Below are 26,891 nucleotides of genomic sequence, written 5' to 3'. Positions count from 1 at the left end.
TGAAGACCGAATACAAATAAAGTCTTGGACGACACGACGAATGGAAAACACATACACGTACCTCTATACGATTGCTCGAATGAAAGAGTTGACCTTCCAAATGTCCTACGGCTTTGCAATTGTCAAGATGCGATGAGGAGCAGTCGAGCGCGCTTGAAGTCAAAGTTGAACTGTTTCGTGTTTTCGGAGATGACGATAGAACGTCACGTCAAGCGGCGCAGGGGAACAGCTCGTAAGGAGAAGTTTTTTGGACGGAAAAATCAGAAGGGCGCGAGAATCAATAAACAAAAATAAGAACTCAAAGCCAAATGCTGAAAGTAGGATATAAAAGCTATGTACGAGATTAAATCTGATCGATAATAGAGAACGGGGTGGAGCATTCGGAGATAGCGGCCACCAGGGAGATTATCCTTGATCACGGGACTTTATCCTGACATCTTGCGCTCGTGTCTTCCTTGTTCCTCTTCTTCACCTTCCCCGACAACTATTTTCTATTTTCTATTTTCCAAATACACAAGATAAGAGGAGCGATCTTTATGTCACTAGTAGACATTTCGTCAACTGTTTAAAGCTAGTTCACGAGTTTCTTGGACTTCAATCAACACAGCAGCTCTCTGACGGCCATGAGGATCCTACCATGATAGTGCGGCGCTTCCACGCCCACAGCTGATATCAAACAAGCTTTTCCAGCCACCAACGACCAAGAGATCCTCAGCGGCTATAGCCTAGTCTTGGACAGATCAATGGATGGGAACAAGTAACAAATCATGCACAATCCCACGACTGGCACAGCGCAATCTCAAAAGCACAATGGCATTCAACCTCGAGACTTCATGCGCGGATCTTTGAAGCATGTTACGTGCGTCAAGAGGAGTAATGAGCAAACGATACCAAATTCAAATCTCTCCCTTGTCGTCTCTAGCACTGGATGCGCCGTCTCAGCGAACAATATAAGTGGCAGTGAAAACACGATATTCATTCTACCAGGTTGATCAAACATCGAGAATTGCATCTATCATTCTCAACAACGAGACACTTGAAACTCTATTTGAGTAAGGAATGGGGTTCCGGCACTTGTTTTGTCTGTGAAATGGCAGGATGACTAACTTGGCTGGTAGTAATTTGAACTCGGCCTGTTCTTACAGTATTCAAAGACCACTGTGGAGCCAAACATCAAAGGGCACCAAAACTGTAACATTTCCGAGTACTCCGTATAATCAGGGGCTGACATGTTCTTTTTCAAATGCCGGTTGCGCATTCGAATGTGTTCGCGTTCACATATTGTGTCTCGACGACCAGAGTCTCATACGCGAAGCCCACGATGATTATTTCACATATCTGTCCAGTTTCCCAAATCATCTCAAAGAATGGCCTCAATGGTTTTCCTTCATGTACAATTTGAAAAACTGTATATCCATAATCTCAACGACAAACACAAATCCATCCCAACGTTATGTGCAAACTTTGTTTTTCGTCAGGAAGGCTGTCATCATCGGTCCAACGCAACCAGTGCAAGCGCACATCTGTGTTCAACTAGTCAGCTAGGTCGTAAATGGGCAGTCATCTCCGTCTTACTTTCACTGTTGGGGTTGCGTCCCCTTCAGTACCAGCAAGACAACTCAAGATGTTTGCTTTATTTCCCTGCCCAAGAAACTTATTGAAGCAAGCGCTTGCATTAATAACTGCTCTGCAATTATCAGAATCCACAACGCAAGGCCCATCCGCAAGAATTATAGGAAGGAATATAGCGATTAGACTGAAGTGGATATGCATCTTGGACTTGGGCTCGTGAGTGGCTTTGTTGTATTTGAAAACTGCTTTGCTTTTCTTGTGTTGACAACCACGCAGTGATTATATTGGGTATGAAGTTGGCCGTCTCAAGATTTATTCCCAAATGGCCATGTGCGCTCCCAGATACGCGAGTTTACTTGACGATAAAGACGGTTGCATCTCAGTGAGTGGCTACTATGGATAAATAACTGGCTAAGCCAACCTTGAGTTACCCCAGATTCCTCGAGACTCGGCACTTCACGCTTTTTGCACAATCAGCTCAAGAGTAACTACCGATGATTCATTTGCCGATTATATTATTTAGTAGATGGCCTTGGCGATCAGTATTAAATCTATTTCATTGTTATGCTTGCCGACGTATTTCATTACCCCTATTATTTACGACTCTTCGGCTCAAAATACCAAGTTATAAAAACGATTTTCTGCCTATTTTTGAGGTTGCACTTGAAACTTCTTTGGTATTTTAAGATCTGGCAGATATCCGAACATGACTTCACAGTTGGGCTAGTAGACATGACAAGAACTGTCTTTTTTTGAGACTAACTGACCAAATATCTCATTCTTATATTTCTCTTGGTTTCCCAATCTCAAGACTATTTGGCCACTCGAAATTATGATATGGTAAATTTAGTTAAATGCGGCTTTGGCGGATCAAAAAGGCCAGTCTTTTTGAGATTAGCGAAAGGAGCACTTGACTGCTCCATCTGTCTTGTTTTGATGGTCGCACTTAATTCTCAAGTAGCGCAAAAAGCTTGAATCCCAGGGAATGCTCTAAAACATCGTACCCCGCATCGAGCTCCTTAGTTCCGAAGACATACTAGGGTGTTGGTCGGTACGGATGCCAGAGGCAAACCTTCATAGGTTGACTGCTGTGTTTAACCCGCAGCTACCAATGACGAATATCATCGGACGGTTCGATATTAAAATCCTCAAAACTTTCCTGATTCCTACACAAAGCGGCCTCCCGGCAATTACCCAGCCTGTCGTTCGTCTATTCATAGATAACGACGATCTGGTAGGGTCACATTGAGCACTAGTCTTGAGTATCGGCAATTATATTGGGAGATAAATGATCAAGCATCCATTCCAAGACCTCTCTAAGAAAGGTGTACAAGAGAAGCTAAAAGATATCGGGACTCCGTATTCAAGGTCGACTTTCCTCTCAGTTCTCCAAAGTTCAATCCAATACTCAAGAGAAGAGCCCCGAGAAACGACGACATGAAGTCAACTAATCAAGCACTTCTGGTGCTCATGCTTGCCACTTTTGGCAGCGCGCTCATTCGGTTTCAATGCTCTCAACTTGTAGTCGAAAGACTTGACCCCTTGGTCAACCCCGGAATGCTTCCATCTACTCATGTGCATCAGATCGTTGGCGGAGTTAGTGATCAATCCCCTATAAACACAATAAGCTGACCTCTCAGAACTCCTTCAACGCTACCATGGATCCTAAAAAGGATATGCCCGCTGAGTCCACATGTACAACATGTTCTTTCAGCGAGAAGGTTTTCCTTCCCTTGTTATATGATCCCCAACACTAACTGCGCTGCAGAGATTTCTCGAATTACTGGACTGCTGTTCTGTACTTCCGCGCCAAGAATGGTACATTTAAACGTGTTCCTCAGACATCCCAGATTTCTGGTGCAACGGCCGGAATTACAGTTTACTACATGCAGGATGCCCTCTACGATACGGCCCAAAAGTCGAAAGTCACTGCATTCAAGCCGGTAAGCACCCAAGACTCATTGCAACGGTCAACACGAGTTTCTGATCAGGATTACTTAGGGATTTCGCATGTTCATTGGCGACGTCAACGCTCGATCTAAGGCAGAAGTGACCAAGTATCGTCAACTGACTTATACGTGTATGGAAAATACTGGTAGGTCTTGAAATCGCAGATTTCCTGGCTGAAATGCTTTCACTTCCAACGGAGAAAGGATTGCCGCTGACAAGAGCCGTACATTAATAACATGAGTGCAGGAACTCGCGAGCCAGAGACCCTCAATTTCCCACAAAAGCCTTGCAAGGCGGGAATAATGGTTAACCAACGCTTTCCCACTTGCTGGGACGGAAAGAACCTCGACAGCCCAGATCACATGGCACACATGGCGTACCCCGAGTCCGGCACATTTGAAAGCGGAGGTCCATGCCCAGCCAGTCACCCTGTCCGCACAGCTCAAGTACTATTTGAGGTGGTTTGGGATACTTCGAAGTTCAACAACAAAGCTGATTGGCCAGCTGATGGAAGTCAACCTTTCGTATGGTCTTTTGGCGATGCTACCGGTTATGCGAATCATGCCGATTACGTGTTTGGTTGGAAGGGAGATGCGCTTCAGAAAATCTTGGACACCGCTTGTGTCGTGAACTGTGCGGGAGCCAAGACTCAGAATACTGCTGCGATGAACAAATGTGCTCAAAAGGCTGTTGTTAATGAGAATATTGATGGCTGTAAGTTACTCGACACTCCGCTTTTAAACTTCTTTGCTTTCTGGAAGCACAATACTAATTTAGGTTTCTGCTACAGGGCTTACAGAACTTCCTGGCGGACATGAGGTTCAATACGGACCAGCTCCTAGGGCCGTCAAATATGTTGCGTGAACTCAGATCGTGTATCTTGGATTTTGTTGGGTATCACAGATGTCGAGGGGACTCTGGGTTCGAAAGCTGGTATGGAATTTGAAACCAAATATTTTGCTAAAATATACGATAGAAGATGATTCTCGTATATACCTTCTTTTTGTTCTGCTTCCTCATCGCATCCACAATATCTTTCTCAGTAGTTGATCATGCGATACAACCCATACTTAGTGTTTCATTGGCTTCAATACCTCATTCAAGCGTAGGTACTTGAAACATTGTCTTCTGCGTGGTTAAAAAAGCAGTCTAAAGTGAAATCAACTTTTCAAGGATGCTGTGTCACTTCTCGCGGATCACAACATAAGAGTCAGTCACACTATCCATCAATCTTAGACTGCCTCGTCGACTTTGAATAAAGCTCAAAAAGTCTGATTTACTTAATACTATTGACAGAATATTTAATAATGTTCCAAGTTAATCCACTAAATATACGATATTTCGTCAACTAAGCCGAAGAAATATCGTGTGTCGACGACTGCCACTTCTTTTGTCCACCGCGAGCACCTACAGATGGAACACCCTCTTTTTCATTTCAAATTTTAAGCGCGCACGTACGAGCCCAAAGTTATTTGTAGATACCCAGGTGTCTTCATGAATGCGAGAAAAGTGGGAATCCTAAATATGAACTAAACTATACAATATTGTAGGATGATCGCTTCCCTTCCCCTTTCCCGAGAACTCTCCAGATGTCATTGCCAAGTGTCCAGGGAGCAAAGCGAGGGTCTTGATACAGATTTTTGACACCGCACCCAATTAAAAAAGTTGTCAGGGTACGTCGGTTTGGAGTCGTGAGTCGTTTTTAGAATTTGAAGGAGGTGAGTTGGTGAGTTACCTCTCGGGCTTTGAAAAGACGGGAGATGTCGTTCCATGGCCCCCTTCTTTCGGAGATCAATTGCATTTAAACGAAAGCGCCGTGAATCAAGCCTGCATCTTTTTGATTTCAGCTCCTGAGACCATCAGACAGATGAAGTGCATGAAGATAAGAGTGTTGCAGCGGTAAGTAGAGCCATCCAAACTTCGCCCATAAACTCCCCTTCCTCGTGCACTCAGCCTCTAGATTTACTGCGACAGACGACGATATAATGGGCACACTAGCACAATTCAATGTCGCTTTGGTGAAGAATTCCCCACGAGTACAGCTCTCTTCTTCATTCCGTCTCCGTTCCGCATTTCAACCAATTCTATCCTGCAACACCACATGCTTCTCCTTTCACGAAGCGCATTCTCTCGACATGTTCTCTCCAAGTAAACTTCTTCAAGATTTAGGGTCAACCAGCAATTACCTCAATATGTCCGCAATTGGTAAACAGGCGCAGGTCTTTGTGGCTCATCATCACGGCGCGTCTGCAAATGGAACAAATTCCTAGCTGGAGTATTGGCCGCAATTCCAAGCTCTCTTTCAGCGAACTGCACTTCGTCGATCCTCTTTGTTCTCAATCTGTTAACGCATCGTCTCGGACCTTGGACGCATGCTGTCCAGATTCTTTTCCCAAAAAAGTAGCCAAAAATGGCAGTGCCGAAGAAACAAGCGATATAAATGTAAGCCCCAGTCGGATTATCCGAGGAATCATCGGATTTATATACAGAGACTGTCACGTTGATTTGCGGGGCATCTGAAGACATTTTATTTGCGGTTTGGGCGGATGGTTGATGGACGGTTATAGTAAGTGGTGTTTGCTTCGAGAAAAGTGATGTGTGCGTTGGGTCAATATTTTCGAAACATTTTCGCAGGAGATGGACAAGAAGGAGTATCCTTATTATTTTTATTAGGGACATATATGGATTTAGTGCAAAGAGAGGGTAATACCCTTCCAGCTAAAGTATAGAACAGTGACTTCATATTTACGAAGTAACGCACCTAACTGGTATTTAGGTGCAGTACTAAATTAAGGGTTTTCAACTGATCTAACATGATGGTTCAGAATACGCGAGCTGCTAGTTTCAGTTTCGAATTAGGCAAGGTTTGTGGGTAACAACTCAATCTTGATGTTCAACCATTGCGACGCGAAAATTGAAGAATGGGAACAGACAGCCAACGATTAGGTCACTTAATTCGCAAAGAGTTTCGAGATAGTTTCAATCAAGGATGTACCAGATCATCAGGGGCATTCTGAGTCAAATTGCAAAGTTAGTATTGTACCGTACTTGTGGTTAGGTCCTCGGAACGAAGTGGATTCTTGGTTAGGTCACTTCCCTATTTTCTGAATAAGGCGCCTAGATTTTGATGAGTAGAATTTTTTTACCGGTTTTCCACACGTAATTTTCCTGGGGAACGTCGTACCCGAAAAACAAAAGTGTGTTGAGGCGAGAAGAGGCAGAAGCCTACAAAAGCCTGCAATAAATCACTTCTCATTAACGTGCCAGCCATTGCCAGAAACCGCTTCCAATTATCAAACTCCGCTGATTACTGTCTTGGCTACTCACATCATCTGTCGCTACACATAATTGTGTTTATTGGAGCACAAAAATGTGTGAAAACTACCAAAATCCTTCAAATCCGAGCCATCCACTAAAAGTCGTTTAATCTCTGTCGAAGCACCGAGCGACCACGCCATCGCGATCTATTATTCTAGAAATGAACCGCTCTAATTAGTGACACGTAAATTTTATCTAACAACCGCCTATGTGAAGCAAGAAAAGAAATTTAACAGAATCGGAGTTACCATGGGCGATGGACGAAATTGAAAAGATTGTGAGTAAGTGACATTAATTTCTCCAAGATGGGAAAGGAAGCGGAAGAAAGTATGTCTGTGATTATTGCAAGGATGGGTTCTGAAGAGCAAGAGAACATTTTCGGGTGAAAAGTCAGCTTGATGTTTAAGTGTATTGCTAGGTAGTCTGTGATGAGCGAGCCGGTTCGACACAACTGCACATATAACCCTTCGAGGAAATGTACTGGACAAAACCAAGCGTTTGAAGCCGAATGGCACCCGGAAAGTATGAGAGCTCCCTGAATCGCTTACTGTACTTTAAATTATATTGTCTTGATATTTTTGAGTGATTATAATGAAACCTTATGCATCGATTTTAGGCGATACAAAGAATGGACATAGTGTCCAACATAGAAGAACTGAAAGCAATAGCAATTGAACGTATTGCCTTGAAATATAGGTAGAAGTTCCATTGAAGTTGGGGCATTATATCTGGGTATGATATCTGAAGTTGCTAGGACTGAGATTATCCAGTAATGCTGAGTTTGCTGATTGAAACCACCAACTGGGTTGTCGGTGATGCGCTGCAAGCTTTTCCCTTATGCTCCGATTCCCGTTGAAAGCAAGGCTGGGTATATCTAATATGCATCCTTCCAAAGCTCCTTGCTGTATGCCTCTGTCAGTCGTTCATCCTCACCATGTACAGCCTGCCATTCCACAAAACCCCCCTCCAGAACCAAAACCCTCTGCTTCTGCTTTTCATCGCCTGCGGCCTGGCTATCTTGAACAACCTGACCCTCCCGATCAACATCTTCCCAGCCTTCCTCTCCTTCCTCAACTTCATGCCTTAAAACCCCTCTCTCTTCACGTTTCAACTGCTCTTCCCGATCTCTTTTCAGCATTTCCCCTACTCCAGGCCCTTTCTTCCCGACTACCAACTCTTCCGCATCGTCTACGACAGCAGTCACTCTTGTGCTGCCCGGTCCAACTAACCGTTCCCGTTCTCTTATGTATTGTAATGCCGCTTTGGGGCCTCGAACTTGGGAGAGCGCGCAATGGAAGACAACGACTGGTTTATCGCGTAGCTTGTGGACGAGAGAGGGTAATGCGGTGGCATGTGTAGCGGAAGGAACGTGGAGGGAATTTCGAATGTGGCCGCCGATGTGATCTGTTTGAGATGCAGAGATTAGCAGGGTGTTTGGCAGCTTCGCGACAATGAGTTTGAAGAGACGGCAAGAGGGAGCATGATCGTACCGTCATCTCTCACATCAATAACAGTGATATCGTTTTTCACATCCAGACTGTCGGTTCCTTGCTTGAGTAAAATGTCGCTCAATTCTGCTGCCGTCAATCTTGGTAGACTGGCGACAGTGGCCTGTGTCGCTACGGACATGCTGTTACGCGCTGTAATGCGTCAACTCAAAATTTCCAAATAACCGTCTATTGATCTGGACAAAGGGGCCGTTAATTTTAAATATGCATGAATTCAGTGGATGCGACAACGACGACGACAATGATCTTGACGTTGAGGTCGAGCTGAAGTCAAGAGATGTCGTGCCATGGAGGGGTTGTGGCGTTCGCTTCAGCTGAAGAAAATGCGGGGGATTTACAGTGGGATGTTTAGGGGATGCAGGGGATGCGCAGGGATATCGCCGACAACTTCTTGACTTCACTTGACAACATCAACATAAACATCACATTTCACAATACAAAATCGATTGGACGTCGCTGAGAAATGATTTATTTCTTTTTAGGATACAGAAACAATCGCTATGGGCCGAAACCCGTGAGAATACCCAAAAACCAAATACCCAGAACTCCCAGAAATGCCAACGCTGTTGCTTCGATCTGATTAGACCTTTCTGAAGCAGAAGATGCTCTTCAATAGTGACTTGAGATGATGTTTCTCAGTCCCTGTTTTCGTTGCGTTGATGTTCTCGGAGTCCTGATCGTCTTCCATCACCTCGATTGCAGCGCTTGAAGCCTCCAAGAAAGTGGGACTTGGAGTGATGATCACCGGTCTCATCGCATTGGTATGTTTGAATTGCGCTGAGCCGTTCTCGTGATCTGTCTTTGCTGCTGTCTCGGTGGATGAGTGGCTGGAAGTCTCGATTGGATTGAGATGTTCGGCTGGAGGAAGATGAGATGGAGCTGCTGGTTGAGGATTGTGGCTCTTGAGCGGCTCCGCATTGGGGGTTTGATCTTTGGAAGTGTTTGCGGCTAAGTCGATGGCTGAATCGACTTTGACCATGTGGACATCGAGGTTGAGGTTGTAAGAGGTTGCTGCGTTGGACTCCATTTGGTTGAAGTGCTCCGCTGGGTTGATATTCTCTTTGGCCCTCTTTGCTGACGCTTCAATGGCAGCTTCGATCTTGTCCATGTGGCCGTCGAGGATGTTGCTCGTGTAGAGCTGCCCCTTAGCCATGGCCTTCTGAAATTGCTCGATCATGTAATTATCTTCCTCCGCCTCCGAGATGGGAGCGAAAGCTGTTTCGCGCCAGTTGGGTGCGTCATCGTGACTGTCGTAATATCGTTCGACATATTCTTCGAGGTGATCTCTCGCAATTTCTCGCATGGCCTGAAGATCTTGAAAATGGTCAGCCCAATGTCAGATCAGATATGATGTTTGTCTTACATTCAGATTTCCACTCTGTAGATTTTGGCATGGCAGGCTTAAATTTGCGAGCATTTTGGCGTGTGCTGAGTTGAGGCATCGCGCTTGTTTGCTTGATGATATGTTGGAGAGATTTGAAGAGCTTTGGTTGTGGATATTTGAAGAGCTTGGTGGTAAAGATGGGTAGAAGTGTGTGTGAAGCTGTTGAAGACTGTGAAATCTGGTTGAACGAAAGATTTGGGAAATTCTGTGATGAGAATTGGGAAGAAAAGAAAGAGAGGAATAGAACTGCGTGGATGTAAGGTATGTTACTCTCTGCCACGCTTGAGAACATTAGTTCCATCACTAATCTCGAACTACATCATTCTAAACGCATATAATCTAGCCAAGAAACCTACAACGCGACCTTAAAAGTATGAACTAGCGCTTTTGTGGGGGGACAATCCTCCGGGAGGGGTCGTACTGGCGATCTCCTCCAAAGAAAGGAAGTTGAAGGAGAGCAAGCGCATTACTGAAAATACCCAAGTGGTCAGTTATTAGACGCCTCACACACTTCGAAAGGTTCAAATAATATTGAACTGCCCAAGTATACGTCACAGCTAGGCTTCAAGGCAGCATGAACTTTTGACTACAAACGAAATGCACATCGACCAATAGTTTCTGATAAACCATTCAAACGAGAGAATACTCCATCAACATTTCATGAGGAGTTTTGATGAACTCCCTTCATTCGACAACCCGAAAAGCCCCAGACTCAGAAGAACAACAAAATGTAGATCCTCTCCAAGTCGAAAAATTAACTTTTCCAATTACCACTAACTGCGATATCTTTAGTGATCATCTTCGTCCATTGTGGATCTCAAGCTGTGAAAATCTAGACCTTCGTCGGGTCTGTCTGGGAAATCCCCGCTCGCTTGTCAGCACTTCCTACCCCCCTTTATAGGGCTGAAATAAGCTTTTCAAGATACACGACTGGGTAGAAACGTCAGTTCCAATCCGCACCGGATTAAGAGGCGTGACAGTCTGTACCGACTATGATTTGTTGTTCATTGATAAATGATGGGTTTATGAATCTGAGAGAGAGCAACAACATTCGGGGTTTGAACAGTAATCGGCATGGTTTTACAAACTGCGTCAAGGTAGCATTGGTCGCAGATGAAGATCATAAGGCATCGTTATTCTTGTTCCTCGTAGCATAAAATCACACCTTCCAGACGTTAGCAAACAAATTTCCACGCATTCTTTTAAAGCCAAGATGCTAATTTATCCAAGACCAGCAGCATTCAAATCCAGACCTGACGCAGTTCACTCGGCACGTTAATCCTTTAGAGCGCTCCTAGTAACCTTAAAACTTTTGGCCCGCTTCTCCGCACATGTAACGTTGTTTCCGACTGCTGCTCATCGTGCAAAGTGAATAAGAAAGCTAAGAGCAATAATTGGCGGACAGGAAATTCAACCTAGTGCTTCATACGTTCATTGCACTTCCACCAGCGGACACGAGATGTGGATATTAGAGGTGCTGCTACTCGTTCTAAAGTCTTGTCTTAAACGGTGTTAACTCCCCAGACTCGTGGTGTGACGACAACAAGAAGTACATCGGCATCGTCGGATGTTTCGAAGATCTAGGATTTACTAGATAGAGATGCGACAAGTTCCCTATAGCTTTGAAGTACCTGCGATTGGAAACATACCGACGAATGCTGCAATCGAGATTTAACACTCACATTTCTAGCTCACTTCACAGAGAGCCTTTCTCTTTGCGGTAATACACACGTATATGACGAGAAGTAGGATTGATTGATATTCATTCGTAAGTATTATTTCAGCCAGCCTTTTCTCGAATCCTAAACCGTGACGCGGAGGACAAGATGACCGTCAGTTATTTATTTGCACGCTAGTCTTTGAACTGAATAAGTCGACTAAGGGTAGGCCTTGACAAGATGTCATTTTCTAGAAATAATTGATGGAGCATATATATTGTGCTTACTCGATACGAGAAACATCGGTTTCTAACTCTTGATCATTTTATCCGCCTCACAACTGAATCTCGCTTATCCATCCCCATCACACCATCTCATCACCTCAGTCCCTCCTCCAGACTCAAAACAACAAAAGCCAACACAGCAGTAGCAAGCGCCGCGTTCTAAACCTCGTCATCACCTACCGCAGAATTTTGAAACCCATCAGCATAAGGTCCGCCACCTGTATCTTCATCGACACCCTCATCACCCCCATCCCCCAAATGCGTGCTCTGACACCGTTTCGCGGGACTAAAAGTAACGCTGCCTTCTGGAACTGGCATCACAAAGGTATTCCCAGCTTCGGGGTCCAGCCCGGTGGAGTAGCGGAAGTATGCGTTATCTAAAACGCTCGTTTCGAGGGATATTGCTGCGTTGTTGGAGGTCTCAGCATCAACATAGGAGTCTATCAAGGATGATATCGTACTTCCACTTCCACTGCTTTGGCTTCCATGTTCGCCTTTTGTGGAGGATGTGGTCTCTCTAGGTGGTTTTCTGATATTGTTTCGGTATCCAAAATGGGGCAATTGTTGGTGTCATTTTTTGTGTCGTTGGTGCTGGTGTCTTCTTTCCCTACTTCTGAGGCTCTGCTTGATGGTAGAGTGGAGAAAGCCTCTAGCAAATAGAGAAAACTCTCGATACTGGCAGACGCACGGTTTTGGATTGGGACTTCGGGATTATTCGTCGTTAAGGCTGTGGTGAGATCTGGTTTCTCGCCTCTCACTGGCGACATGTTGGCGGGTAGTAGTGTGAAAGTATTCGACGTGTTTTGGTCTGATATAGAACGGGCAGAGTGGTTGAGACTCTCAGGAACTGGAAAATCTTGAGGACAGAGGCGTAAAAGTTGAGAGGGATGTAGAAAATACAGGCCTAAATAGACAGGATATCATAGTAGATTGGAAAATGGAGGAATAACATTAAGCATAAATAGAAAACATGAATAAAAGCAGGAGATCTAACAATCCTCAGAAAATAGAATGTATAGCAACTCTTGTGATGATTAACTCCCTACTCATGCTTCGACAAGACAGATATGGGCAATAATAGGGGAAAACTGATTGAGAAGACTCGTGAATGACGACAAGATGCCAATAACAGGGTCGATATTTTCCGCATCTGCTAGGTGAAGATTCGCAGATGAAATTTGGAGAAAAAGGAAAACATTAATCTTCAGGCCTGTGATTCGACTCGATTCATGGACCCTGCTTGATTTGAGGAAGAAATCGTGAGAGGAGGTAGTCTAACCAGGTTGTACACTCTTGCTGATAAAAATCTGCATTTTGCAATGAGGAAATAAAGTAAACCTCTCAATACGATGAACATACTTCAGACACCTCTTCATAACTTGTGAACCAACAGGTGTATGCGTTTCCATAAATGAAGGGGAAGTGTAGCAATCAAGCAAGCGGCTTAGTTTCCAAAATGTCAGAACCCTTTTCAACGATGTGATCAAAAGGTGTGTACCTTTCGCAAGGATCATCTTAAAATACAATCGTGTTCGAAATGGAGTAAAATCAAAATGTATCAGCAGTTAATGGAAGTTCGGCAAAGATGAACGTGCGGTAATGTTTTTGGAAGGTATGCAAGGCAAGAAAAGTAGAATATGACCAACCTTGCCGATCTCTTCAGCAGCAAGAATAATTTTGATTTCTGCGAATTCGCTCTTCGAATCGATCAGTCAACCAATTCAACAGAAAGACCGTTGGCGTCAAGAACATATAATCATAGAAATGTATCGCCATCATGCGACGCGATGTTGGGTTTGTGCCTGCATTCCCAAGAGAGCTATTCATTTCTCTGCAAGTAGCTCCAGGAGATTGATCTAAGAAGATGGATCCGTTCCTCCATATCCTGCTAACCTTGATAGAAACGGCCTGGATCGTGATGTGTCGAGCGTAGAGAGGTCCAGCGTCGAGGCTCCGGAGGCTGAAATGACATTCGGGTGTTGAAGTTGGGAGTTCAGTTCGAGGCTTTCGATCATCTCGATACCCGTGCCTTATGACCACCAAGAGCTTGAGTTATAATCGAGAAGATCCACAGACGAGTATGGGAAACCCCGGACCATTATCTGCACATTTCTAAGCAAGATATCCATTTTGTATCTTTGAAATAGAGATAACAGTGTCTCAGTTGCTGAAGTCGACGAAAGGAGAAACGCGATATTGTGTCAACTGGCACCAACTGGAGAAATGGTATGGAGATTCGACTGCAACTTGTCTTGTGTGTGGTGAGGTTGTAGGCCGATGAGGTTGGGGAGTTGACAGTAGGAAGATCCAATCTCTTTAATGGTGGACATGACCATATTAGCCGGAAGTTGAGAACATCACCCCTGCTGAAACAAGAACACATACAGTTCAATCAACTGTAAATGGTTGCGAATTGTGCAATGGACGATCTGTGGTCGTTGGCGGGCACGGAGCTAAAAAAATTCCAGAGTCCAGACCAGCGTGGGGCGCAAAGACCACGTGAAGATGACCACAATTATCTTTGTCCCTTTCCCACGGAAATTCGAATATCGACACAGGTGAATCTACTTTTGAAAAAGGCTGCGTTTGTCAGATTAAGCGTCAAGGCTGGAGGTGCACAGCGAGGATAGTCGCATGTCACGTGTGTTGGACTCGAGGTACCCTCTTCTCCATCGAAGAGCCTCCTCGAAACAATATAGACCAGTTCCATAGACTGCTTTCGAATATTCAAACACGTGGGAACAAACCTCGCAATCTGCTCCAGCTATCGTTTGTTTTCGGGTTGACTCGGGCCAGAAACAATCAATCCATACCCCACCACACCTCTTTATCAAGTCCCTCGGTCCGTCTCCGTAGCGAAGAGACATTGAAATGATGAAAGATCTGAGATTTCAAGTCGGAAGAATAACACTTAATGGTATTTTCGTGCCGTGAGATGTTTTCGTGCAGGGTATTGCATCTGGACCCTGGGAAAGAGAGGGAGGTTAGGCATTCACGGGCCGGCGCGAGACGTGGTGAGTGATAATGTACTGGACCGATGTTGTGATTGTGTTTTTCTCTGTTGCATGTGTGGAAGCGATGGGAATTGACAGGTTGAGAGAATGGAATTGTGATTCGGGACTTGTTTTCCTCGCTGAATTTACCTTTTTGGCGGAAAGGACGGAGCGTTTCCTGCGAGGTATTTGGGGCTAGATAGTAGGATAGACGCGATAGAGGGGTAAAGTAAATCATCGTGAGACTCGTTATCGTGACATCGTGAGATTCCGAGGCTGTGCAGAGGGCCAGACTCTCGTTTGCATCGTATGCTGGAGGAAGTGGATCGAAGATAGAGAATTAAGACCTAGTGACCTGATGATGAATAACCTTGAAGATAAAGCTCGGGGAACATAGTCAATAATGCTGCAGAAGAAATTAGACCCATCACCTCACCATCCATATGGATGAGTACTGGAAAATGAGTCTGTCCATGTCAATATTATTGTAAACAAATTCATGTATACTTCGTTCCTCCAGAGATGAGTTGGACTCACCCCAGGCGGAGAGCACTCCATCAACCGTTTTCTGGTGGGGTCGACGTATCTGTGGATCACTGGATCGTGAGATCGGGGTGGTGGAGTTTCCTCATCGCGCGAGAACTAAGTAGGACCGAGGGGAAACATGGGGATAAATGCACAATTCGGTCAAAGAGGATGCAATGAAAAGATCGTTTGCTTCGAATACTGTGACTGGTTCAGCTCTCCAGTAAGACACTCACAACATGTAAAAACGTTTTTCCGCATCTGCTGTGTTACCTCTTGCGAATATTCCTCCACTTGTCGGCGGCCTCAACCACGCTCTCCGGGTGTAAATGGTTCGTACCGTCCCTTTGATCCGCCCACCCTTTTTCCCTGCCTCATGCATCTTTTCACCATCTCTGATTCTCATCCTAACCGCATGGTAATTTCTCACACACGAACCCGTCCGCTTCTCGGGCTTGGCTCCAAAACCTGCGATCGGAATCATCTGCGTCATTTACGCAGCACAACGTTATGTCACTGAGCCTAAAACCGCACTCGGTCCCCTTAGCATCCTTAGCTGCTGAACATAATCCCCCACAGAAACCCGGCGCAGAATGACCGCATCGCGGGTTGGGTGCTGGTCGAATCACGTTCGTGCTTGGCTCCCGCTGCAACCAATACCACCTCCTGCCTTGCCTCGCTTCCCCCCTCACTTCCTCCTATACCGGTTAGATACCGTGGGACAGTTGTACACTCCCTCACCATGATCCAATCCTCGGTCGGTAATTCACACCAGGGCCAGCCTCGTGGACGCCTCATTACACGCCTCTTCCCCTTCCTTCATGGACCCACGCAGGTATAAGTATTCAGACGGACCCCCGACATGTGGTTGACTTGGTGAAGTTGTCAAATATCCATTCAATCCGTCTCTGTTACTGTTCGCGTGTGGTTCACTCCCCTCCGCTTCAACCTTTGTTTACCTATAGCTATACAAGCGGTCACTTCAATATTGTTTTGGATACTGTACTACATCCCCTACATCCCCAGTCAACAGTACCCCGCATCTCACACTACACACCTCAAGTCCTATCCACCACCACCGCCAACATGGGAAAGAAAGCAGTTCATTTCGGTGCTGGTAACATCGGCAGAGGCTTCGTCGCTGAATTGTAAGTATCACCTCCCTTTCCCCGTTTCTGGCTTGCAGATGAGCAGTTACCACTACCCTTACGTCTTACGAATTTCATCACGTCAAATATGTGGGTCAGCATGCTAATCGTTACATCAGCCTTCACAACTCCGGATATGAGGTTGTCTTCTGCGATGTCATGGACAGCATCATTGAGCAATTGCAGCAGAACAAGTCATACAAAGTGATCCAAGTAGGAGCAGAGGGAAACTCCGAAACTACCATCACCAACTACCGTGCCATCAACTCGAAGATCCACGAAGCCGATGTCATCGAAGAAATCACGACTGCCGACGTTGTCACCTGCTCGGTCGGCCCAAGCATTCTCAAGTTTATCGCTCCTGTCATTGCCAAGGGCGTCGACGCGAGACCAAACGAAGCCACTCCTGTTGCAGTCATTGCCTGCGAGAATGCCATCGGGGCAACCGATACCTTAGCGGAACACATCAAACACGCGAAAAACACCGATCCAAGTCGCTTGGAGGACCACCACGAGCGTGCTCGATTTGCAAACTCTGCAATTGATCGTATCGTTCCAGCACAGGACCCAAGCGCTGGCCTGGATGTGAAGTTAGAGAAGTTCTACGAGTGGGTGGTTGACGCCACACCATTCAAGGACCACGACTGCCCAGCCATTGAAGGCATTAAATGGGTTGACGATCTTTTCCCATACATCGAGCGAAAACTCTTTACTGTCAACACTGGCCACGCCGCAGCAGCGTATCACGGCTACTACCACCAGAAGACCACCGTCTACGATGCGTTACAAGACCCAGCCATCGTGGACGAGGTCCGCAAGGCTTTGAAGGAGACAAGCAAACTGATCGTTGGCAAGCACGGTATCAATGAACAGGAGCAGAAAGATTACGTTGAGAAGATCATCACACGAATTGGCAACCCCCATCTTGAGGATGCGGTTGAGCGTGTTGGTCGTGCACCACTCCGAAAGTTGAGCCGCAAAGAGCGATTCATTGCTCCAGCCGCCGAGCTCGCCGAGCAAGGTGATGAATTTGGTGCTCTGCTCGACGCTGCTGAGATGGCTTTCCGTTTCCAGAACGTCGAGGGTGATGACGAGTCAGCGGAACTCGCAAAGATAATGAAGGCTAATGCACCAGAAAAGGTTGTTGAGCAAGTTTGTGGACTAACGTCGAAGGACAAACTCTTTTCCCACGTTGTTGAGGTCGTCAAAAAGGTCCAGGCCGACGCATAGACTGGAGTTGTATTTTTTGGGATAGTGTTTTTGGGCGAAATTGGATTGGGTTGGGTCATGAGCGTATTGGGAATATTATAGCCGGCATGGTTTGGATTATGAATGCTGCGAGCTTGGGAACGGTGTTTTCCCTTTTAAAAAGATGAACGAATTGATGATATTACTGAGTTTTGATTTTCGTCCCTTGGAGGTGTGAAACACATTAAATTCTGATATGTGTAACCTAATATCATTACTGCCTAAGTCAGTTGGTATTGCAAATATCTAGGCGGTGAACAGCTTTCTGCCAAGGATCCATCAATCTGACCCGATTGGGAATTAGCGAACTTCCACGGAACCTCAAGCTGCCAGCGACCACGAATGTCAAAATAAGCCGTCTGACGATTGTACACGATTTTCTTTTCAAAAAAGGTCCTGCGCAGTCGCAGACTCTGATCGGTCTTCTGGGATTTTCCTAGTTCTTTCGTCGTCAATACCCCTGCGCGAGGCGTCAACATACACCACGGTGGCCTTTTCCACCTGTACGCAAAGCAACAAGCAGCACTTATACCGCTCGATTTTTCCAGACGAATTCAGCATAACAATTGGCAAAGATGCGTTTGGACGTGAAGGTGAGCTTCTGCAAAGTCTTGAGAGAGCGATGTTGTCAAATCTTTTGGGCCCCAGCTGTACACCTGCTGCCCCTCCATGGGGACAATTGAGAACTGAGCCCGACGCTGCGCACAAGAAAGAGGGACCAGGGTGGTTGTGAATATTGCTAACTTATCTTTTAATCGCAGAGGCAGTTGTTTGCCCGTAGCGAAAGAGTCAAGGGCATTGATTTCCATCCCGTCGAGCCATGGATTTTGACAACTTTGTACAGCGGTATGTTTCAATGCACATTGGAAGGAGTGTACTGATGCATAGCTTCAGGTCATGTTTACATATGGTCGTATGAGACTCAGGTAAGCTCTGTGGCTCCGCGGATTTTATGCCAGTGACTGACCTCCGAAAGGCAATAGTAAAAACATTCGAGTTAACAGATGTGCCCGTACGAGCTGGACGATTTATTTCGCGAAAGAACTGGATCGTCTGCGGTTCCGATGACTTTCAGCTACGTGTCTATAATTACAACACGTCCGAGAAGATCACCTCCTTCGAAGCCCACCCAGATTACATTCGAGCCATCGTCGTTCACCCTTCTCAGCCCTTCGTGCTGACCGCTTCCGATGATATGACCATTAAATTGTGGGATTGGGATAAAGGATGGAAATGTGTACAAGTTTTCGAGGGTCACAGCCACTATGTTATGGGTCTCGCGATTAACCCAAAAGATACCAACACATTCGCCTCGGCATGTTTGGACAGAACTGTGAAGATTTGGAGTTTGGGCTCCTCGACTGCCAATTTTACCCTCGAGGCACATGAGACAAAAGGAGTCAATCACGTTGATTACTACCCACAATCAGACAAACCATACCTTCTCACCACATCCGACGATAGGACGGTCAAGATTTGGGATTATACCACAAAATCGCTGATCGCGACCCTCGAAGGCCACACAAGCAATGTTTCATTTGCTTGCTACCACCCAGAACTCCCGGTCATCATTTCTGGATCCGAAGATGGAACGGTCAAGATTTGGCATGCCAATACCTATCGACTCGAACAATCTCTCAACTATGGATTAGAGCGCGCTTGGTGTGTTAGCTATCAAAAGGGCAAGCAGGGAGTTGCGGTTGGTTTTGACGAGGGTGCGGTTGTGGTGAAAATGGGACGGGAAGAACCAGCTGTTTCTATGGATGGTTCAGGAAAATTGATCTGGGCTAGACACAGCGAGGTTGTTTCTTCGATCATTAAGGGTGGAGGTAATTCTCGAGTCTATCCTATAATCTAACCACATGCTAACCTGGCTACAGACGCATCCTTGAAAGACAATGAGCCAATTTCTTTGCCAACGAAAGATCTTGGTCAATGTGAAGTGTATCCTCAGACACTTCTGCACTCTCCCAATGGACGATTCGTGTCTGTTTGTGGTGATGGCGAATACATCATTTATACTGCGTTGGCATGGAGAAACAAAGCGTTCGGTTCTGCTCTCGATTTTGTTTGGGGTTCAAAAGATAACAGCAATGATTATGCCATTCGTGAATCAGCAACGAGTGTCAAAATTTACAAGAATTTCGTTGAAAAAACTGGTGGATTAGATGTTAGATTCCAGGCAGAAGGTCTGACTGGGGGCGTTTTACTTGGTGTCAAGGGTCAAGGTGGAGTTGGATTCTACGACTGGGCGACTGGTGGTTTGGTTCGAAGAATTGAGGTCGACCCAAAAGAGGTTTGTTTGATTGTACGAAAAACCTGTGCTTCGCTAATAATTTCAGGTTTACTGGTCTGAAAACGGCGAACTGGTGGCCATCGCCTGCGAAGATACGTTTTATGTTCTTCGATTCTCACGCGAAGAATATGTTTCTGCTGTCCAAAATGGCGAGGTTGAGGATGACGGAGTAGAAGCAGCTTTCGAAGTTGTCACTGATATTAATGAGAGGTAAACCATCTTCCATCCTGATAGTCAGTATTACTGCTGACAATTGAAGTGTACGAACCGGAGAATGGGTCGGCGATTGCTTCATTTATACCAACAGCACGAATCGTCTCAACTACCTCGTTGGCGACCAAACCTACACCATATCACATTTTGACCAACCGATGTATCTCCTTGGATATATCCAGAGGGATTCTAGAATCTACCTGTCCGACAAAGATGTGAATGTTACCTCATTCTCGCTGTCGTTGTCGGTGGTGGAGTATCAGACCCTTGTTTTGCGAGGCGATATGGAGTCAGCGGAGGAACTTCTTCCCTCCATACCTGAGGACCAGCTGAACAAAATTGCGCGTTTTCTGGAAGGACAGGGTCATAAGGAGTTGGCGCTCGAGGTTGCAACGGACTCAGAGCATAAGTTTGATCTTGCGCTCGCTCTTGGCCAGTTACCAATCGCTCTGGAGCTTGCGCGAGAGGCCGATGTGGAACACAAGTGGAAAACTGTCGGTGATGCTGCTCTCGCTGGTTGGGATATCGCTCTCGCAGCAGAATGCTTCACAAACGCTAAAGATCTCGGCTCGCTTCTCCTTCTCCACTCATCCACCGGTGACCGTGACGGGCTTCAGGCATTGAACGTCCAGGCACAAGAAGCAGGTGCTCACAATGTCGCTTTTACCTGCTTATGGCAGCTTGGCGACGTAGAAGCATGTATCGACCTGCTCACCAGAACCGGACGAACAGCCGAAGCGGTTCTGTTCTCACAAACTTACAAGCCGAGTCTTACGCCTAAAACTGTGGGGTTATGGAAGGAGGCTCTAGAGAAAGACAAGAAAGCAAAGGTCGCAAAGACGATTGGTGTTCCAGGCGAGGATGAAGACTTGTTCCCTGAATGGGAGGAGTATCTTAAATTGGAGAATGGAGGTGGAGATCTGGTGGATCTTGATGATGGCGAAAATGTGGAGGTCGAAGAAGATGCTGAAGAGGAGCCTGAGGTTGTAGATGTAGATGCTGAGGACGAGGAGTAGATGGAAGAAGCTATTGAATGATTTTTATGGTTTGTGAATTCTTCACTTGGTTTGAGTGATTATTTTTTGAGGATTCCTAGAGATCCTTCACTTTAGTGAAGACGATCTTTCTTATCGTGAGTTTAGATGAACACATCAACTGATTTCACACCCCCTTTCCAATTCTCCACAACTTTTGGAACATCATCCAAAAGCTTTGGAATTGTCCACGTCGACGTTATGTCCAGCTAATGGCACATGCATCCTATGAATCCCTCCCATAGCATGAGCTATCAACCCTTGAGATTCTGATGTTTTAACGTCCATCTTGATACTATACCTCGTCCCCTTTTCAATCCCTCAACTCCCGTCATCTGGATATACATCATCAATTGATCTTTCACTACTCCGACATCGTATTATGTACACGGATGGAGTGACATACACGCTTTTCTTTTCCATTTCTTTCGGTTTTTTAATTGGGTTGAGGTGTGATTCGTCGAGGGTTTACGTTTTCTACGTCGAACTTGAATGATAAGGTAGGTTACGTCGTCTTTTTTGTTTCTAGATGGATAGTGTGGGACACGCAGGAGTATAATTAGACATCGACCGGGTTTTGGTGTTGTACGTGCTTTTTGGACTCCCCCGGATGTGATTCTTTGGCGTTCGATCGTATGTTTTTGGAATCTTGGGATGTTTGAGAGCATTTTCGTTAAGGTTCTAATTATCTCTATTTCGATGTTATGTTCACTTCATCGAGTGTTCTATGTGTTTCTTTTTAATGATACAGGCGTTTTCTTTGACGTCGATGTCATGTCCAACGGATGGATTGACATTTGCCGCGTTTGAATTCTTGAAGATGTCTGGACGATCTCGTTGGTTTGGAGGTTTCGGTATTGATGTCGAGGTCATGGAGGGAGGTATATGTCTCTCTCGTCTTTTGCTTCTTCACCTGGGACAATATCTGTTTAGGCTGAAACGTCAGTTTTACATGACCATTACGATGTTTTCCTCTTCCTTCACTAGGAAACCAGCCTAAAATCCGAAACCCCATCAACACTCTAATCCACAACATATTAATCAGCCACGAGAAAACCTTTGGTAAATGTTCCACGTGCTCAAAAGATAAGCTCTGCTTTTTGGTTTTGCAGTTATCCTGGGAGATGATTGGGGATGTCGACGTTAAGATCAGCTTGAACTAGCAATGTTTATACTGCTATATGTTTCTTCAAATGTTTTGGAAAATCATTTCGAGAGGTTCGATCGTTTTCTCTTATACTAATATTAGGATCTGAGCGTCTCTTGGGGATGTAGTCGTTAAGAATGCGTTTCGATATCGATATATTGCCTAATCAAAGGACGAAAGACCTATAAAAGAACAAATCAGTGCTCTTCCGTTTCTTGAATAATTCACAACATCTTTAACTATCTCTTGTATATAATAATCAGGGCTCCAAACGTCTCTTTAACTATTTCCATCCTTTCAAACATCATCTATTAAATTTTAACCGCTTCGACGTCGAATTCGAAATTAAAACATATATACGATATTTGCTCTACTTTATATTTCTTGAAGTGTTTTGGGACGTCATCTATCGAGGTCTCAACGTCTCCTCGCATGATCGCTTGGGGTCTAAATATTTGTTCTCGTTTGGTCAGTTTTTTTGGGAGATAATTCTTGGCGTTAAACGTCGATGTCGATGTCGATGTCGGGTTACCTCAGATAGAAGATCAACTAAGCGAGCGATATTTGCGCTGCTCTTAATCACTTCAGATGTCTTGGGACATCATTTATTGGCATTTTAACGTCTCTTTTCATTTCTTCAAAAGCTTTTAGAACATCATCAATTGAGGTTTGAACTTTTAAATGTCCATCCCGAATTTCATTCCAGATGAACGAACAACAGTTTATTGCTATTTGGTTTCCTCAACCAAGCTAGGACATTTTCATTGACACCCTCGTTGTTGAATTCTCACAGAGATAGGATCAATAGCACCAGACTTGAAATAAAGCTGTTTTCGGACCCTCCCATCTGATACTAAAGGATTTGGCTGATTCTGGATAAACTCATTCAAGAGAAGAACATCATTAGACGGAACGCTGGATAAAGTCTTTTCCTCTATGATGATACATCCCATTGCATCTTCGAAACTCCTGCAACAAAATTCATAATGCATAAACTCTTAAAAACACTAATAATTTAAATCTATCTACACATCCGCTCGCGCGCGACCTCTACCTCTATTTTCTACTCCCCAAAATCTCCTCCCTCATCTCCTTTTTAATCCGTGATACAGTTCCCACACCACCATATATCAGCGCCGTGTATATCTGCGCCACGCTCGCACCCGCATTCAGAATCTCCAACGCCTGCTTCCCGTTCGTGATGCCGCCTGTTGCGAAGATGACTTTTTGCTCACGGGTTGGGGAGACTGTTTGTGTGATTGTGTTTTTCACACTTTCGACCTTCTCTGCGATTTTGGAACTTGTTTGGTCGTCTGAATCCTCGGTTTGGTTATTGGTAGGAGGAGGTGGTCCTTCGTCTAAGAGCTTTCTGTATCTTTTAACAAGCCCTAACGTTCTCTCGAACATATGTGGCCCGGACAACCCTCCTTGCTCGTCAAGTATCTTCCTCTCTTTTGCGGAGAGCTTGATGTCATTAGGTACGAATCCATGCCGTCTCTTGGTGGTATTGCCAACAATTACTCCATCTACGCCGCTCCGCCAGATCGCCTCAACAATGCCCTCTATCTGGTCATCTGCATCCTCGTCCGGTGAAACCTTGACCATAACTTTCGGGGCGTTTTTCCGTTTCGTAGATTTCGCAGCTGTAACGACTCCATCCAAAATCTTCGTGAGTGGCTCTACGCGTTGTAGAGTTCGTAATCCAGGTGTGTTCGGACTGCTGACATTCACAACCAATACATCGGCATATGGCGCCAGTCTTTCGACGCAATAGACATAATCCCGCTTCACAGCCTCGATATCTTCGTCCTTGGTGTCTTTATTTTTAGCCACCTGAACGAGCAGCAGTTTCCCATCTGTCAGACTTCCCGGGTTGACTCCAGCGCCACCGTTCAAAACCAATTGCTCAGCATCTTCGCCAACACCATATCCTCTGCTGTATGCAAATAATCGTACCCGTTCCCTCAAGCGTCTTGCCATATCGTCCGCGCCTAACCCGTTCAACCCATATCTATTGATCAAGGCATTCTGACTTGGTATTCGAAAAACTCTAGGTTTTGGATTTCCTTCTTGTGGCAACGGCGTCGCTCCTCCTACTTCCACAATCGCAGGTCCCAATGCCATCAAGGCGTCCGGTATCTCAGCCAACTTGTCAATTCCCGCAGAGGTTCCAATTGGATTCTGCAACTTCTGCCCAAATACAGTGACGCTGAGATCCGCATCTTTCGAGTCTGTGACTTTCGAATTTCGTTCGCGCGGGTGTATGCCGAAAGAATATAACGCTCTCAGCGCTTTTGTACCAGCGTGGTGTGCATCTTCGGCGTCGGGATACACATATCTTAGAGCGGGTACAACAAGCCATTGGTGTACGCTGGCGCGAGTATCCGTGATGTAAAGGTAGGTGAGAACAGCGAATAACGAGAGTGATGTTCCGTACAATAAATTCTTTATTCGAGTAACAAGTGAGCTGGCATCTGCTGCTGCCGAGGATGTTGTCGCAGGCCGGGAGTGTTGGAACGCAGGTCGAGCGAATCTAGGACGAATTACCGGGCGTGCAGCTGGTCGCAAGCTGCGCAGCATACGCAATGATGCTTGTGACATTGTTTTGAGAAGATCTCATGCGATGCTGGAGTGCAATTGCTGGAGAGAGGTTAGTAGAGTCCTAGAAGATATTGATTGCGAACAGGTTTGGAAGACCCCGCCAGACCGGATCCGAGACCCCCGAGACCGGGCCCGAGTCCGAGAGGAAAGACAGAGTAACCCACCACAAAACTACCTCAGCCAGCTTCTCGAGTATTTCACGAGGATTTGGTACGTCTAAGTCGAAAAGTAATATTAAACCCCAGACAAGCAGCATGTACCTGATGGCAAGATTAACGCTACAATGAAGGGTCAGCAAAGCACAAAAGCCATTCCGTTGAACTGCAGTTGAGTGTAAAGCCTTGGAACTTCACGAGTTGCAAGTTGCAAGTCAAAGTGACTTACCGGAGAAATACAATATACCAATCGGTACCCGGTCCAGCAGCTGCTGGAGCAGATGATGGGGGTTGTGAGGGGATGCTTTGTCGTTTGGAGCGGACGGGAGTCGGTTCAGCGTGCTGTACTCGGGTTGGCATTTTAATTGTTTGATATGTGAAAGACCAAGAGTCGAGGGGATCATGTCAAAGGGTCATCACGATGGTACGTTGGTAGCTCTTTCCGTCCACGAGATTTGTTTTTAAGTTTTGTTTCATTGCACATTTTCACAAGTTCTCGCTAGTTTTATGACTCCAAAAGTATCATTACATTGACTTTAAGATACAACACTTTTCAACCACTATGATTTGATTGATGTACAGTCCCTGTTCCTTAATGTGCTTTCCTCGCTCGCATTTCCATCAAAAGTCTCGCGTATCTCTCGCCCCGAATATCTTGAAGAGACGACATGTCCGGTCTCGACATCCTCCGGACCCCTGTGAACAAATCGTATTCGCGCTGAACATTGTAGGTGGCTAGCATTTCGCAGATGATGAAGATGCTGAGGGCAATGATGGTGATGAGTAGGAGGATGCATGTGATGCGGAGGAGGAATCTGGAGATTAGTCAGTTGCACGCCATGAAGTTATTTGGAAAGAAAACTTACTCTTGATTGTAGGATTGATCTTCGAAAGCTCTTGCTGTGTAGGGACCGGCTTCGATGTCTGGGAACTCGACTTCGATGTTTTGGAACTTCTCGTCTTGATAGGCGATTGGTGATTGGAAGTTTGGCTCCATTGTTGTTGGATTGTGTGGTTGGTTGTGTGTGTGGTTGATATGTCGAAGAAATAGTGTAGCTGATGTGACTTCTGAGGGGATGTGGGAGGTGAGTGATAGAGGGAAAGGTTTGAGTCTGCAGAGGAAAGTGATTATATAGGTTTCTCGTGTGATCTCGGTTCCGTCCGAACACTATCACAACAAATCAGGTACAGCAAACACGAACCAAAAAGTCCTCTTGCCATTGGTTGACGCGACTTGAATACTACAATTTGATTGGCGCATCACTCGTTTATAGTGATCTTGCTTCACAGGCTTTCTAATTTGCACTTGATGGGTTAACTAAATTAGGCTTGTTACATCGCTAAGACTATTAGTCTATCAAATTTTCAACCCGCCGAGTCCCGATTCTTGAGAAGAGAATCTTCTAGCTATTGGAGAAACAGAAGCCGCTAGAAAGTGTCATGAAAGATTTTCGCAGCATCATGTCATATATAAAAACTTGGGAGCATCATGTTATAGATAAGTGCATATCACACAAAGGACTTGCGTTAAAAAGTTGCTCACTGCAATCGATACACGATTATTCGAAAGAAGACGAGCAGAAAACACTGAATTTGATCCTCCCTGAGTCATTCCCAAAATTTTCACATTAAGCCCCAACCAGAATGAATGATGTTGAAGAACACCATCTAGATCTCCATAGGGCTAAGCGAGGCCGGTCTGAACGGTTGCCTCGCTTAGACCCCCCTTTACCAAATTGGGAATGAGCGGTTGTGACACTAGACCCAGATAACTCGTGGACCAAAGAAAAGACTTTCGTTTATGACGTTGTAATTGAGTTCTGGCGAATCATGAACACCCAAGGTAATTCGGGTCAC

General features: G+C 45.4%; 9 protein-coding genes across 9 annotated transcripts; 3 read left to right on the top strand and 6 right to left on the bottom strand.

The window, feature by feature from the left end:
- Positions 1–3,009: 3,009 nt before the first annotated feature.
- On the top strand, positions 3,010–4,386 carry GLAREA_12560 (uncharacterized protein; the record flags this gene model as incomplete). Its single annotated transcript, XM_008083341.1, has 6 exons — positions 3,010–3,168; positions 3,213–3,259; positions 3,341–3,515; positions 3,574–3,667; positions 3,769–4,236; positions 4,313–4,386. The coding sequence occupies 6 exons, from the start codon at positions 3,010–3,012 to the stop codon at positions 4,384–4,386; spliced, it is 1,017 nt and encodes a 338-aa protein (XP_008081532.1).
- Positions 4,387–5,709: 1,323 nt separating this feature from the next.
- GLAREA_12559 (uncharacterized protein) lies at positions 5,710–6,048 on the bottom strand (the record flags this gene model as incomplete). The annotated part of the gene is made up of 1 exon (XM_008083340.1): positions 5,710–6,048. The coding sequence occupies one exon, from the start codon at positions 6,046–6,048 to the stop codon at positions 5,710–5,712; it is 339 nt and encodes a 112-aa protein (XP_008081531.1).
- A 1,666-nt stretch (positions 6,049–7,714) lies between these two features.
- Positions 7,715–8,469, bottom strand: GLAREA_12558 (Rhodanese/Cell cycle control phosphatase; the record flags this gene model as incomplete). Its single annotated transcript, XM_008083339.1, has 2 exons — positions 7,715–8,244; positions 8,331–8,469. 2 exons carry the CDS (start codon positions 8,467–8,469, stop codon positions 7,715–7,717), a joined length of 669 nt encoding a protein of 222 aa, XP_008081530.1.
- Positions 8,470–8,928: 459 nt separating this feature from the next.
- GLAREA_12557 (uncharacterized protein) lies at positions 8,929–9,790 on the bottom strand (the record flags this gene model as incomplete). The annotated part of the gene is made up of 2 exons (XM_008083338.1): positions 8,929–9,662; positions 9,712–9,790. 2 exons carry the CDS (start codon positions 9,788–9,790, stop codon positions 8,929–8,931), a joined length of 813 nt encoding a protein of 270 aa, XP_008081529.1.
- Positions 9,791–11,833: 2,043 nt separating this feature from the next.
- GLAREA_12556 (uncharacterized protein) lies at positions 11,834–12,441 on the bottom strand (the record flags this gene model as incomplete). Its single annotated transcript, XM_008083337.1, has 2 exons — positions 11,834–12,078; positions 12,363–12,441. 2 exons carry the CDS (start codon positions 12,439–12,441, stop codon positions 11,834–11,836), a joined length of 324 nt encoding a protein of 107 aa, XP_008081528.1.
- Positions 12,442–16,278: 3,837 nt separating this feature from the next.
- Positions 16,279–17,570, top strand: GLAREA_12555 (6-phosphogluconate dehydrogenase C-terminal; the record flags this gene model as incomplete). Its single annotated transcript, XM_008083336.1, has 2 exons — positions 16,279–16,340; positions 16,460–17,570. 2 exons carry the CDS (start codon positions 16,279–16,281, stop codon positions 17,568–17,570), a joined length of 1,173 nt encoding a protein of 390 aa, XP_008081527.1.
- Positions 17,571–18,163: 593 nt separating this feature from the next.
- GLAREA_12554 (WD40 repeat-like protein) lies at positions 18,164–21,113 on the top strand (the record flags this gene model as incomplete). The annotated part of the gene is made up of 7 exons (XM_008083335.1): positions 18,164–18,181; positions 18,350–18,434; positions 18,483–18,514; positions 18,565–19,417; positions 19,469–19,884; positions 19,931–20,094; positions 20,144–21,113. The coding sequence occupies 7 exons, from the start codon at positions 18,164–18,166 to the stop codon at positions 21,111–21,113; spliced, it is 2,538 nt and encodes an 845-aa protein (XP_008081526.1).
- A 2,221-nt stretch (positions 21,114–23,334) lies between these two features.
- Positions 23,335–25,394, bottom strand: GLAREA_12553 (FMN-linked oxidoreductase; the record flags this gene model as incomplete). The annotated part of the gene is made up of 4 exons (XM_008083334.1): positions 23,335–24,811; positions 24,861–24,918; positions 24,976–25,157; positions 25,264–25,394. 4 exons carry the CDS (start codon positions 25,392–25,394, stop codon positions 23,335–23,337), a joined length of 1,848 nt encoding a protein of 615 aa, XP_008081525.1.
- A 232-nt stretch (positions 25,395–25,626) lies between these two features.
- Positions 25,627–26,031, bottom strand: GLAREA_12552 (uncharacterized protein; the record flags this gene model as incomplete). Its single annotated transcript, XM_008083333.1, has 2 exons — positions 25,627–25,849; positions 25,901–26,031. The coding sequence occupies 2 exons, from the start codon at positions 26,029–26,031 to the stop codon at positions 25,627–25,629; spliced, it is 354 nt and encodes a 117-aa protein (XP_008081524.1).
- Between the last annotated feature and the right edge of the window lie 860 nt (positions 26,032–26,891).

The sequence above is a fragment of the Glarea lozoyensis genome (genome assembly GCF_000409485.1).
Source record: "Glarea lozoyensis ATCC 20868 chromosome Unknown GLAREA19, whole genome shotgun sequence".
In the NCBI taxonomy this organism is placed as follows: domain Eukaryota; kingdom Fungi; phylum Ascomycota; class Leotiomycetes; order Helotiales; family Helotiaceae; genus Glarea; species Glarea lozoyensis.
This window is presented reverse-complemented; position numbering and strand designations above follow the sequence as displayed.